Source organism: Trichechus manatus, unplaced genomic scaffold (assembly GCF_000243295.1).
Source record: "Trichechus manatus latirostris isolate Lorelei unplaced genomic scaffold, TriManLat1.0 scaffold00143, whole genome shotgun sequence".
Lineage (NCBI taxonomy): Eukaryota > Metazoa > Chordata > Mammalia > Sirenia > Trichechidae > Trichechus > Trichechus manatus.
This window is the reverse complement of record NW_004444079.1, coordinates 3,494,536-3,509,278: the sequence shown is the minus strand read 5'-3', so window position 1 is coordinate 3,509,278 and position 14,743 is coordinate 3,494,536. Positions and strand designations below refer to the sequence as shown.

Below are 14,743 nucleotides of genomic sequence, written 5' to 3'. Positions count from 1 at the left end.
CGGTAGCATAGCTTCCAGCATCATAGCAACATGTACAACAAACTGAAAGACGAGTGGTGTAACAGTCACTAGGCTTCTGGAAACTTGATAAAAATGTCATCCCTAGTCTAGTTCAAATCTTAATAATAACAATGAAACAGGCAGAGCCTCTAAAGACCTTTGTTCAGATGGGTGTTACCAAAATCAGCCAAACTAAGGTATAGTCCACCCAGCAAATTACTGATCCACCTAACTGTGCTGTCATGTAGTCCATGCCTTTACTGAGGACCTACTATGTACCAAGCACTATGTCAAGCTAGAGGAGTGAACAATTTTGCATGGTCCCTGCTCTCAGGAACCTTGCAATCTTCCAGGGAATGTGACATTAAACAAGCGATTGCACTACAATACGATCAACAATATACAGGGGGTGTACCAAGGCGGGGCTATAACCTAGCTGGTCAAGGGATCAGGGAAGGCTTTTTGAAAGTATCATTTAAGCTGAACCCTGCAAAAAATGGTCAGGAAAGGGAGGCGGCATTTTGGGGAGAGAGAATAGAACACACGTGTAAAAACCCAGAAAGGATCGTGAAAGATTCTGTCCCAACACTGCCCTTCTTTTTGGGAAGCTACCCCATCTCGGATGTGATGCAGGCTTTTCTCACCATTCACAGAGACCCGCTCAGGCTTCCACGTGGTCTATCTCCCTGCCTCAAGCCTCTCTCCACCCAGTCCCTCTGCCCATCATAGCCAGACTCTTTCTTCTGAAATTCCTTGATCATCCCACACGGTGCAAGCCCTCACCAGGCCCCTGCATAGGTACTCCAGGCAGAGGGAAAGCCAGTCACAGCCTGGACTCCCAGGTACCCAAGGATTGTCCTCAACCCTTTTTGCAGGCTTTCCTTCTTCCACTCTCTCAACAAACAAAACACCTTGTTCTCCAGAACCATACTCACTTCCCAGACTCTCTGCCTTGTCTCTCAGTGGTCCCTCCACCTGGAATGCCATTCTCTTCACCCTCCCCAGGGCTAAATCATATCTATCTTGCAAGACCTACCTCAAAAGACCTTTTGGCCAGGAATCTCTCCCTAGGCCTCTGTGGGTTGAATAGTATCCCCTAAAATTCGTGTCCACCCAGAACCTCAACGTGTGACCTTATTTGGAAATAGGGTCTTTGTAGATGTAATTAATTGGAAATCTGAAGAGGAAATCATCCTGGATTTAGGGTGGGCCCAAAGTCCAATGACTGGTGTCCTTATAAGATGAGAAAAAGACACAGAGACATGGGGAAGATGGCCATATGAAGATGGAGGCAGAGATTGGAGTGATGCAGCTACAAGCCAAGGAACACCAAGGATTGCCGGGAGCCACCAGAAGCTAGGAAGAGGCAAGGAAGGATTCGTCCCTAAGCCTACAGAGGGAGTGTGGCACCTTGATTTTGGACTTTCCTAGTCTCCAGAGCTGTGAGAGAATAAATTTCTGTTGTTTTAAGCCACCAGTTTGTGGTAATTTGTTACAGCAACCTTAGGACACTAAGGTTTCTAGGAAACTGGCCTCTTAGCCCTGTATTTCACCCACTTCTGAACCCTTGCAGAACTTCATACGTCTTTGCTGGCACTGACCCCTCTACCTTGTATTACGTTTATAGTGTACACATCCTATCTCCTTAAGGGCAAAATCTCATTCCTTCTAGAATTTCCTACGGCACCTGGCACAGTGCCTTGTACACAGTATCTCAAAAATAGCCATCAAATGAATAAATGAATGAACTCTTCATACACCCAATGAGTCAGTAGGGTATGGTAGCAACAGTTTAAGCTTTGAAGCTAAATAAGTCAGGGTTCAAATCACAGTGCTATCACTAGCTGTGTGGCCTTGGACAAGTCATTTAACCACTCTGAGCATCACTACGCTCAACTGTAAAATAAAAATTACGGATATTGTTTTAAAATGCCTGGTGGACTATCTCGCATAGTAGACATCCAATGAATGATAGAAGGTGTTATTGTCTCTGTAACAGTCTGACCCACCAGTGCCCTATCCAGAAAATGTTTAGCATGCCTTGTTCTTGATGAACCCATGGTGGCTCCCAAGGATCACTGTTTTCTTATCTAAGTGCTTTTAAAACATATGTTTGATGATTTGTTCCCAAGTTTGCTTGCCATCAACAGTAAGACTGGTTATTAAAGACAGAATTTGGTCCAGCTCAATTCTTCTCCAGAAACCTCACAGGCTCTGGCCATGGGGCACTGAGACAACCCACGAGTTATTCTTCTCAGTCAGTGCCTGGGATTCTGTTCTCTTAATAACCCCTTCCAGGCTTTCAGCTTCCTTTCTCTCTTACCAGTGTAGTTTCTCCCCTCTCTAGCCTAATTCCCTCTTCTTGACGGAGCAGAATAAAGCAAACAGAGGCAGAGGTGTCCTCCCTTTCCTTTTGCATCCCATTGTTACCATCACCCTCTCTGTTCCAATGGCAGACCTCTCATCTCATTTCTCTTGCTCGGAACTCAACTCCAAATGCCTTTTCCCTGATCCAGTTTTGCAAGAATCACAACCTCCTGCTTTGAAGCCTGCTGACACTGCTCTGGCAATTCTGGGGAAAGGGTTGCACCCTCTGTAGCTCCCTCCATCTCTTCTTCCTCTTTCCCTTATAGATGTCTATTTTTATACCTGGACTTACCCTAGAGTTTCTTGGGAGTCCACATTAGCCTTTTCAGATTTTTTTCTCTGCCCCATTTGAATTTTCAAAATTTTACACTGAGATTCCCATTCCTCAGAAGGGTCATCCCTTTTTAGAGTTTCTGTACATGGAATTTTATATTTTCTCTGATTTATTTTAAAAAGTCTGCCTAAATCCTTTGGTAGAGTTTAGGTTGGGTGGGGAAAATGGAAAGAAAGAGGCTAATGGGATGGGAAGGAAGATAGTGGGATGAGGAAGAGCAAGTGGATTGTGGGATTCATTATCCATTCATTCAATAAATACACATCGAGAAGGATGACGGACAGGAGGTGAGCCTAGGAGAGGGGCTGAGAGATAAGGAGGAGAGTTGCAGGGATAGAAAAGAGAGTGGTAGGATTAGGAAAAGAGGATAGAATGAGAGACAGAAGTATGGATTAAGGATGTTAGGGAGAATGATGGGGGGTAGGTGAAGGTAGCACAAGAGAAGAGGACGCTAGGAATACTCATGAGACGGGAATGGTTGGTGGGATGGCGGGAGGAAGGAGCGTGCTATGGCAATCAACTCACTTCTTCTCCTGAGTCTTCTTGAGGATAAAGGTAATGAACTTCTTGAGCAGCAGGATGAAGATGAGGAATCCAACGACCCCGCCCACGACTGCCAGGATGATGAGCGTAACCGTGTTGTCCACTTCCTCCACTGCATGGCCAGAGCAGGAAGAGAAAGGGAAGACAAGAGAGCAGGAGTTACCTGAAGCTGAGCACCGTGGCTGCCCAAGGGCTGCGCAGCCTCCACTGCCTAACACAACTCGCTGACATACAGGATATGTCCACGGTCAGGCCTCCAGCCCTCCCCAGGCCTTACAGCAGGAAACAGGAGAAACTGAAACATGGCGTCCATCAGGCTAAGGCACAACAGCGCATCACCCTCTCCACAAATACCCTCCCACAGACATACACACAAGTTCTGAAAGAATTCAGACTCAGGGCCCATAGCATCCAGGTTTGAGTCATGACTTGGCCCCCAAACTGCCATGTGAGAATTTCATTGCATCTTTCTAGGTCTCCTTTGCCAATGCAGAGAAAAATTGAGAATCTCGCTATGATATCTCTGACATGGTGGAAAGACTTTGGCATCAGATAGATCTGGATTTTAACTATAGGCCTGTCACTAGCTGGTAACCTTGGGCAGGTCACTTAACACTTCCAGCCTCAATTTCCTCATCTGAAAACTGAACTCCTGACTTGTTCCCAAACCTGCCCACCCATAGTCTTCCGCATCTCCATGAGAACAACTCCATCCTTCCAGCTGCTCTGACAAAACTCTGGGGTCATCCTTTGACTCCTCCCTTTTTCTCAAACCCCATTATCAATCCACCTGATAATCCTGATGGCTCTAACTTCAAAAAAAACCTAGAATCTGACCACGCACTACCAGCCTCACCTATGCCATCTCTGAATATCTGTAGTAGCTTCCTAACCAGCATCCTAACTTCGCTGATTGTCTCCATTCTTCACACTGCAGCCAGAGTTAGCCTGTTACGGCATTAATGCCTCTGCTCAGAATCCTTCAGCTGCTCGCATTTCACTCGTGTTTACTAGGCCCCACACAACCTGACTTAATCTGACTCACCTCTTACTATTCACTCTGCTACAGTCACACTGGCCTCCTTGTTGTACTTCAAACATCTACCTCAGGGCCTTTGCACTTGCTGTTCCCTCAGCCTGGAACATCTTCCCAAAGACATCTTCATGGCTTCCTCTCTCATCTCCTTCAAATGCCCTCACTCTTATGTCACTTTTGCTAATGAGACCTTCCATAGCCACCCTGCTGGAACCCCATTTCCCCTTCCTTGTTTTATTTTTTCTCATAAAATCAAAACCAAACCAGTTGCCATAACCTTGACTCTGACTCATGGCAACCCCGTGTGTATCAGAGTAGAACTGTGCTCCGCAGAGTTTTTGATGGCTGACTTTTCAGAAGTAGATCACCAAGACTTTCCCCTAAGGCACCTCTGGATGAACTAGAACCTCCAACCTTTTGGTTTGCAGCTGAGCATTAACCGTTTGTATCCCCTAGGAACTCCATTTTTTTCTCTTAGCACTTACCATGTGCTATTATATAATATAATTTTCTTCTGTTTTGTTTATTACATGTCTCCTCCCTCCCACTAGAAGATAATCTCTATGAGGCAGAAATTTATCTGCCTTGTTCATGCTGTATCCTCAGCACCTATAACAATGTCTGCCACATAATAGGTGCTCAGTAAATATTTGTTGATTAGATGCATGAATGCATATGTAAAAATGGAGAGAAGACCCACTTTGAAGGGACTTATAAGGAGCCAAGGGGTTAAGGTAAATGATAGCATCTAACCCAGAGCCTGGCACCCAGAAATGCCCCATGAATATTGGCAACCTTCCCCTTCTTTTCCCTCCCGAGAAGACTGAGCACCAATCAGGGTAACAGGAGCCCAGAAAGAAAGGAAGAGGTGCCACCATAATTGCACTTGACTCAGAGCACTCTAGGCTGAGAGAAAGCTGTCCAGTGGCCTCCAGCTCTGTCCTTGGCACGGTCAAAATCAAACCCATGGCGTCTCCCTCACCAGGCATTCCATGTCATGCAAGAGAGCAGTGAATCCCCAGGTACACACAATATGCAGCAAAATCGGAATCCTTGAGCAGGTTCCCTCCCCGTTTCTCTCTGCTTTGTACTTCTCTACCCTTCCAGGCTCCTCCCATCCATGAAGCCCAGGCTAACTTCTCCTGCCCTTGTTATCATCTCCCCTTCAGTAGCTACCTTCAGCGTCAGGGGTCATGTAACCTACTGGCTCTTCATCATACCCACCCTCACTATCTAATTGTTCCACCTGTGTCAGACTGGAACCCCCAACTAGGATATAAGCATCCAGAGGGGAGGAACCATGTCTTATTCAATCTCTATTGTCTGAGCCTTTCCTGGTGTATGTATTACGCTCTGCCTTTTATTTCAGTTATGTGTTTACCCATTTTCTGCTCTTTCCTAAACTGTAAGTTCCTCAAAGAAAAACTATGCATCATTCACAGAACTTTCTAGTACAGAACCTGACATTCATTCAACTTTTGCTAATGGAATATGCAATAGTAGTAACAATCAGCATAGAGGAAGAGGGCTTTAATAGTAACAAAACACTCCCAGTAGCTTCTCTAATTCTCACAACAACCCTAGGAGAATGCAGCCATGTTCCCATTTACAGATGAGAAAAATGAAGGTTAGAGAGGCTAAGTGTATTTACAAGCTATTGAGTGGCAGAATAAGCATTCAAGTTGTGTTCTTCTAGCTTCTAGATGAAACTGTTGTAACTCTTGAAAGCATAAAGTGAAAGAAAGCACCAATAAGTCAGTTTTTACCATTTCACTGTAACACTGAATTGGCATCCCTCCCCCAAGTCCTTCCCACTCCACTACCCTTGTCTCAGCCCCTACTGCATACGTTTGTCAACGACACGGAGGAAGATGGTGGCCTGGTGTTGAAGAAAGTTCTCCTTGGGGTTCCTCACATGACAGGTGTATTTGCCGGTGTCACTAAATTCCAGGTCCTTCAGCAGAATGGAAATGTTGTTCACCTTCTCCTTAGTGGAACCCTCCAGAGTGATACGGTCATCTTCTTTCAACTTCACCTTGGGGTCAGACTTCTCATTCTTCACAATCCCATCTATGAGCTGAGGATGAGGAGAAGAGGAGGTAGGCAAGAAAGAATCAGGATCCTCAAAGGTCATAAGCATCACTCCAGCCCACTCCCTTAGGTACCCACCCTGTCCGGGCCCAGGAAGAGCCCACAGTTCGAGGTTCTTCCTCCCCCTTAGTTTCCTCTTCCAGCACCAATAGCTCTGCTTGTCTAACCTAAATCATGCTTGCTGAAGGCTAAACCTATTTCCTTTTTTTTTAAATCGTGGTAAAAGATAACATAAAAATTGCCATTTTAACCATTTTAAGTGTACAATTGAGTGGCATTACTTATATTCAAAATGTTGTGCAAAGATCACCACTATTTATTTCCAAGACTTTTTCATCACCCCAAGCAAAACTCTGTCCCCATTAAGCAATAATGTCCCATTTCCCCTCCCCTTAGCCCCTAGTGACCACTGCTTTCTGTCTCTATGCATTTGCCTATTATACATATTTCATATAAGTGGGGCCAGACAATATTTGTCCTTTTGTGTCTGGCTTATTTCACTCAGCATAATGTTCTCATTATTTAGCCCGTGTCATACCATGTATCAGGATTTCATTCCTCTTTATGGCTTGAGTAATATTTCATGGTATGTATGTACCACATTTTGTATACCCATTTACCTGTTGGTGGACACTTGGGTTGTTTTGACCTTTGGGCTACTGTGAATAATGCTGCAATGAACACTGGTATACAAGCATCTGTTTGAGTCCCTGCTTTCAAGTCTTTTGTGTTCATACCCTAAAGCCATTTCCTTTTATTAGGTAGCCAAGGAATGTAGCACTACTCTTACTACCTTCTTCATAAAAGCCTTTTATGTAATAACCCCTGCAAATACCACACTCATTTCTCTCTGTCACTTCCCATTCAGCCTTTCGTGGCACCGTGTTCCCTGTCCATCTAAATTCTGACCCTCCGTAAGGACCTGGATCAGTCCTACAGCCCTGTCCATCAGTGCCCTCTAAGTTCAGTCTTTATAGCCAGAGTTGGTCTCTTGTGGCTTCCCTGTGTTAGTCTCAGGTCCCCTACTAGAGTGCAGAGTGAGTATGCAATAAATACCTGTTAATTGATTCATCCCCCACCCCTGCTCCACAGCCCTGTCGATGGTTCTGCACATTTCTTGCTCTTCTCTAGATTTTTCTCTCCTTTATTTCCGAGTCCAGTTCCCCAGCCCTTACCTCTTTCAGACTCCTCTTTCCCTCTCTCCAGGAATCCAAACGCTGGGTCTCTCTCTCTCTCTCCTTGTTTCTGTTTTTTTTTTGTTTTTGTTTTTTTTTTTCTGTTTTTTTAACTAAATCTACAAAAGCAATTCAAGTTCCAGGCATTTCTTCAGACCAAACAGAGGACTCTAGCCAAGAATTCTATCCAACAGACCCTAAATTCTAGCAACACCATTCTGGAAAAGTGTAGATTCCCTCCCACTTAGACCCTGCTAGACAGGCTCTCTGCAAAGAACACTGAGAGAAAGGGATGACAAAAAGTGGGCTCTGGGGACCATCACAGTGGGGCTCAGTCCAACATGGAACAGATGAGAAGGAAGGGCTGTCGTGTCCCTTCCCCTACTACTTACAATCTTGAAAGTATCGCTGCTGTTGTAGGACCACCAGAAGCGGAGGTTCTCGAAGCCAAAGCAGCTGGAAAAGGTGCAGGGCAGCAGGATCTCGGTGCCGTTGACAGCATAGATGGTGGTGGCCTTTCCCACAGACACTTCCAGCGACAGGGACATGGGGAGCAGGAAGAGACCTGCGTAAAGGGCCCCACCGTTAATAAAACACCACCAAAAACTCCAGACTGAAGCTTTGGAAGAGGACGCAGGGGTGGCTTGGCCAGGCAGGGAGGTCTCTTTTACCCTCAGTGTCAACTTCAGGATGGTTCTCATACTCAAAATCCATACTTCCTGGGCCTCCTGAGATATTTCTTTCTCCCTGTCACCACGGGCTGTTTGGATTCTGAGTGACCACCAGGGGTCACCCCAACCCAAGAAAATAAGGTCTTTGCAGCCTTGCTGCGAATCCACGCCTCCTCCTGTCCCCTAATCCTGCGGACCCAATCCCTGGAGGTGCTTTCCCTGCACCCACTCAAGAAGTGCAGAACGGGGTGCCTTCTATTCTCACTGGAAATTCCCCTAGGACAGTGCGCGAACTCCTCGTCGCCCTTTTTGCTTTTCTTTCTCCCCACTTCCCCGGGGTGGGGGGTTGTCCGTGAGGTGACAGAGAAAAGCAGCAGCCGCAGTCCGCCAACGCTGCCTAGCGGCCTGTCATTACCGAGCTCGGGAGGCTCCTACCCTGTCCAGAGGGATGGAAAGGCAGAGTGAGCCCTTCGGGTTGCACCCTGCTCAGCAATAAGAGTACAGAAGAAAGACGGCACCCGCCGGCATGGAATAAAGGAGCGGTGGACATGGGGCAGGTCTTGGAAGGGGCAGCGAGGGCGGAGCGAGTAAAGCAACCCTGGGAAAGAAAGTCAGACGGCAGAAAACACACTGGGGGAGGCAGATTCCAGACTAACTGGAATGTACGCACTCGGGAGAGAGGGAAGACCCTGGACCCTCTGTCCCCTCCTGACCCGGAGCCCGACCCCCGCAATCCCACTCTGCCGCCTCGTCCAGGGAATGTCCCCAGAGCGACCCCACTCCAGCCTGTGCCGTTTCCACTTGCAGCTTCCGGAACCCGCCTCCTGAGTCCGTTTATGGGGGCCTGGCCCTCCTCCAGCCCTGCAGATCCCTTGAGGAAACCCTACTCGCCTACATATCCTTGCCCCTAGATGAAACGCGCCACTGGGGGGAAAGGAGGGTCACCGCGGGTGAGGACTCAGGGATGGCCCTACTCAGATCCCCAGCGACCTGAATAATAAAGATCCTTTCCTGGGCCTGGATCCATGCTAAGTGCTCACTGAAATCTCACCACATACTGGTATTTTAAAAAAGAGAAAAGAAAACACTCGTTGAGTCAATTCCAACTCACAGCCACCCTATAGGAACGGAGTATAACTACCCTATAGGGATTCCAAAGAGCAGCTGGTGGATTTGAACTGTCGACCTTTTGCTTGGCAGCCAAACTCTTAACTACCATGCCATCGGTCTCTGGTGGCACAGTGGTTAAGAACCATGGTGTGCTACAGCAGCTAACAAAAAAGGTTGGTAGTTCAAATCCACCAGCTGCTCTTCATAAACCCTATGGAGCCCTGGTGGCGCAGTGATTAAGGAGCTATGGCTGCTAACCAAGAGGTCGGCAATTCAAATCCACCAGCTGCTCCTTGGAAACCCTATGGGGCAGTTCTACTTTGTCCTATAGGGTCACTATGAGTCAGAGACTTGAGGGCAATGGGTTTTGGTTTTTGTTTTTACATACTGGTAAGGTAGGCGTTATTAATCACATTAAATGTGATAGCAAACGTGAGGCTGAGGAAAGCAAAGTGACTTGCCCAAAGTCATACAAATTCTAGGTAGGGGTCACTGAAATCTGAACTGGGGTCTGAGTCCAGGGCCAGTGGGTAATTGAGAGCAGCAGCCTGGCTGCACGAACTTCTGTCCCAAGGTTTCCCTGGCATCTATCTGTCTTCCCAAACTTCAGCTTCTCTCCACTTCTTGGACCTGCAGCCATGGCCAGGGGAACCCCCAAATGTCAGAGCTAAAGGACCCAGACTGACCCATTAACCCCACCGCCTCGTTTTACAGATAGGAAAACCGAGGCACAGTATGGGAGGAGACTTGGCAGAGGTGACGCTGAGTTTACTGGCTGGGCTGGTTGAGAACCCGCCTCAGCCCAGGTCAGCTCACAGCCCTGCAGTCAATTTCCAGAACTGTTCATGTTCCCCAGACTGACAGAGTCAGTCCTTGTTTTAAAGGTCACCACACCAATCTTCCTCTTCTTCCATCCTCACTCTCTGTAAGGACCTTTTTTATCTAACTTAATTCTCTCGTGCTACACCATAAATAAGTTTCCTCTTGTTTTGCCCACAGAGAGATGATAATGATGCAGGTAGTAATGGTGCCTCTGAGCAATGCTTTTTAAAACAGAGATGGAGCGCCAAGGAAGGAGCCCTCGTGGCACAGTGGTTAAGTGCTCGGCTGCTAACTGAAAGGTTTGAACCCACCAGCCACTCTGGGGGAGAAAGATGTGGCAGTCTGCTTCCATAAAGATTACAGCCTTGGAAACCCTGTGGGGCAGTTCTACTCTGTCCTTAAGGTCACTATGAGTAGAGGGATTTGCCTAACAGGTTCCAAATTGGTGGTGGGAGGTTATTTAAATTAGCCCTCTTTTTTTTTTTTTTTTTTTTTTTTTTCCTCCTTTTGGTCAGGAAAGGGGCCCTGGTGGCACAGTGGTTAAGCTCCCTGTTGCTAACTGAAAGGTTGGTGGTTCAAACCCACCAGCTGCTCCACAGAAGAAAGACGTGGCAGTCTGCTTCCGTAAATATTTACAGCTTTGGAAACCCTATGGGGCAGCTCTACTCTGTCCTACAAGGTTGCTATAAGTCAGAATCGACTTGACGGCAATGGGTTTGGTTTTGGGTTTTATGTGCCAGGAATTGTTCTAGAGCAGTGGTTCTCAAACTTGGGCAAGCATCAGAATCACCAGAAGGCAGTCAACACACAGATGGTTAGGCCTGCCCCCAGAGTTTCTGATTCAGTTGGTCTAGAGTGAAGCTTGAGAATTTGCATTTCTAAAAAGTTCCCAGAGAATGCTGGGGTCCTGGGACCACTCTTTGAGAACCACTGTGCTAGAGGATTTATACATACTAATCCAACTTTTATTAGCATGCTGAAAGGTAGGTATAATTATTCTCATTTTGTAGTTGATGAAATTGAGGCTTAGAAAAGTTAAGTAACTTGCCCAGGGCCAAGTAGTTGGTAAGTGGTGAATCTGGAACTGAGCACTTACTATAAAACCCCACTGCCCTCGAGTCGATTCCGACTCATAGTGACCCTATAGGACAGAGTAGAACTACTCTATAGGGTTTTCCAAAGCTGTAAGACTTTACGGAAGCAGACTGCCACATCTTTCTCCCATGGAGTGGCTAGTGGGTTCCAACCACTGACCTTTCCATTAGCAGCCGAGATCTTTAACCACTGTGCCACCAAGGATCCTTAGCCCGTACTATAGGACAAGACATTTTATATGTACTGTCTCATTTAATCCTGGGAGCAGTGATGGTTCAGTCATTGAATTCTTGCCTCCTATGCGGAAAAGCCAGGTTTGATTTCTTGCCAATGCACCCGATGCACAGCCACCACCCATCTGTCAGTGGAGGTTTGCATGTTGCTATGATGCTGAACAGGTTTCAGCAGAGCTTCCAGACTTAGACAGACGAGGAAGAAAGGACTGCTGATCTATTTCCAAAAATCAGCCAATGAAAACCCTACGGATCACAACAGTGCCATCCACAAGTGATCATGGGGATGGTGTAGGACAGGGCAGTGTTTTATTCCATTGTACGCGGGGTCTCCATGAGTTGGGGATTAACTCAACAGTGGCTAACAACACATATCAAATCCTCACAGTAATCCTATGAGGTAGTTATCATTTTCGTCCCCAATATGCAAATGAAGAAACAGGCTCAAAGGGATTAACTTGCCCAGGGCCACATAGTCCTCAGCATTCAGACTTAGGTCTGCTTTTCCCATTTGATGACACTGCCTCTCCTGGAGAACAATGTTGTCCCAGCTTAGCTCTCCTGATGAGGGTTTCAAGTCTAGGGACGAGAACCAAATACGGGATTCCACTCTTCAGCCCAGGGCTGGCACTGACACTAGAAGGTGGCCTTCTGGTGGGAGACCCCCGTCCTGCTTCTCACCCTCACGGCCCCCACAAACAGGGAGGGTGTGGAGCTATGATGGCGAGGCTCTCAGGAGAGCAGCTTCCTGTTGGCTGCAAGTCCCCCTCAGGGTATGAGTGTTGCTCCAAGGAGCTCCACAGCTCCAATGCCCACTGACAGCCCTGTCCAGGAATCCGGCTCCTGGGGAAGAGTGGGGAACTCATCAGAGGCAAATCCCCTCTTTCCAGCCCCAGCTAGAATGAGATCTCCAAGAGCACAAAAGATGAGCATCAAAAGTGAAATCTTTTTGGCTGCTTTAAATAGACAGAAGCAGAAAAAGCAAAAGAAGTGTCCAGAACAGAGGAGAAAACTGTTTCTTTAAGGCCTAGCTCATGACACAGGCACACATTTCTGCCTGACTTGTGTGCACTTATGTGGATGACTTAACTCTCATACACTCAGGACTCCCAGAGGGAAGCATTTCCATTTCCACTGAAACCTGGAGGGGACAAAGGAAACCAGCAGAGACGGTTTCCACAGAGTCCAGAGCCCTGCCGGAGTTCAGGCATCAGAGAGCGCAGGCAAGCCTGGCTTCTGCGCTGCACAGCTCTCCCATCTCCCGGTCATTAAGTCCTACCAGCTATGTCTGGGAGGCTTGTGCACAGGAATGCCCCGGGTCCTACCTCCCGTGCCCTGTCCCACCTGTCAGTCTGTGCTGGGAGGACAGGAAGGAGCAGATGCAGGTGTTGACCCACCAGAGACCCTGTGGAGGGTGCGTCAGCAGGATGAGGGAGCCAGAAGTGGACTGTTCAGCAGGTGCGAGTCAGGTCCACTGCCGACCTTGAGGAAGTCAAAGGTGCCACATCTGGTGTGCACATCCCCAAGCCAGGGCAGGGACAGCTGTCTGTCCTACCTTCCAAGCTTGGTTAAAGCCAAAAGATGAGATTAGAAAACACAAGAAGGGCCTCTGAGAGTCTGTCTGACCTGAGCATCCTGGGGTAGAGGAGGGTGGTGTTTGAGAGGAGGAAGGGGAACAAGGCTGTCCCCATCACAGGTCTGGATGTAACCAGGGCACCCCTAGCTTCCCTTAATGATCAGAGTCAGCCAAGAATGTCTCCAGGCTGCTCACACATTGATTTATATTTCCACCCTGGGCTGCCTCCTGGAGGGAATTATTTCCATGTGGTTATTTCCCTGGAACAAAGAAAGGCTTTCTTTGGTTTGTCCTAAACCTCTCTCTTTAGAATTTCAAGGTGTATGTGTGTGTGTGAACAAGTCTTCCTATTCATGATCCTATGGGATTCAATCCTACCACCCCAAAGCCATCTCTTTCCTCACTCTAAGGAATCGCTCAGCCCGTTCTCACAGAACAGCGATTTTCTTTGCCATTCTCTGGGGTCCTCTGCCCTCTCCCATCCTCTTCTGGGTGCTGGGGTTTTGTCTGAGGCTTGGCTCAAGATTCTCAAGTTCTGCTGAAGTAAAAAAAAGTATGTAATACATGCCATATGTTATTAAACATTCACACCAGCAGGAATCTTCCGGCTACCACCGTACTTTCCAAGGCCAACGCCAAGGCAGGAAATGTTCCATCACCTTTTGCCACATCCGGGAATCAGTCCCACCCACCCTGGGGTGGAGGGGGGGAAGCGGGGTGGGATAGTGCCCACTCTAAGTTTAGCTCCTAGGGCCTGCCTGCCGCAGCAGGCAGAAACACAGCTGACTTTAATAGGGAAGCTAAGACACTCTGGTCCCAGGGGAGCCAGACAGACTCAAAGTTAGAGCTGGGAGGAAGAAAGTGGGCTGAGGCCAGCAGGACAGGACCCCTCCTGGGGTGGAGGCCCTGGGGCTATGAGAGGTAGGGATGGGCCAGGTAAGGCCCCTGAGCCTAGACACAAAGGAAAGATTTCAGTGCCCTCTCCCTAAGCAACCTGTCTGCTTCCTGCCCACCCTCAGGAGCTTTGCTGGGATAGAAGCATGCCCTTGAGACATCACTGGATGCGCAACAAAACGCAGCTTGGCAAACAAGGCTAAGCATATGCCTGTTCCTCCTCTTGTAGGCCACACAATGGGTTGCCTTGGCATGATCCATCTATGGCTTATGCAGAAATCCCTACACCCCCTCGATGACCGGCAACAGGGCAAATAGGGAGACGCTATGCCCGGGGTCTACCTATCTGGCTGATTCCACCAGGAGGTGGACCATCATAAGGGCTTGGGGACCCTGGTCTTCTTTCTTGGACGCTCACACAGGCCTGCACCTCCAATGGATTTAGAAGGAGAAATAATCACCGTTTCCAGATTCAAACCTGAAATCTCCCTCCGCTTCTCCGCTTTCTTGTGCTCTTCACCATGAACTTACCCTTTCGTTTTCCTTCCTTCGAGCGGGACTGAGCACCCTCTTCTTAATTGCATTCTCATTAAATAAGCCCTTAATAAATACATACCAAGGGAAACAGGGTTGTGCAACCCAGCACCCTCACAAGTGATAATTAAACACAGATCACAGCAATTAAGCAAATCAGAGAACAAGGAAGGGGTGGGCAGGACAGCCGCATTACATGCTTAGGGAGGGACTGGAACCTACATGAAACTCAATTGCAATAATACAGCCTTGGAAACTGCTT

At 47.7% G+C, this 14,743-nt stretch overlaps 1 protein-coding gene across 1 annotated transcript in view; it reads right to left on the bottom strand.

Annotated features, from left to right (window-relative positions):
* The window catches only part of SCN4B (sodium voltage-gated channel beta subunit 4), a 21,188-nt gene that overhangs the window by 3,838 nt on the left and 2,607 nt on the right, over positions 1-14,743 (bottom strand). Inside the window, exons 2-4 of the mRNA XM_004385673.1 lie at positions 7,939-8,111; positions 6,129-6,357; positions 3,227-3,356 (exon numbers count right to left, since the gene is read on the bottom strand). Of these exons, the coding sequence (XP_004385730.1) occupies positions 3,227-3,356; positions 6,129-6,357; positions 7,939-8,111 (532 nt within the window). The remainder of the gene's footprint in view (positions 1-3,226; positions 3,357-6,128; positions 6,358-7,938; positions 8,112-14,743) is intronic.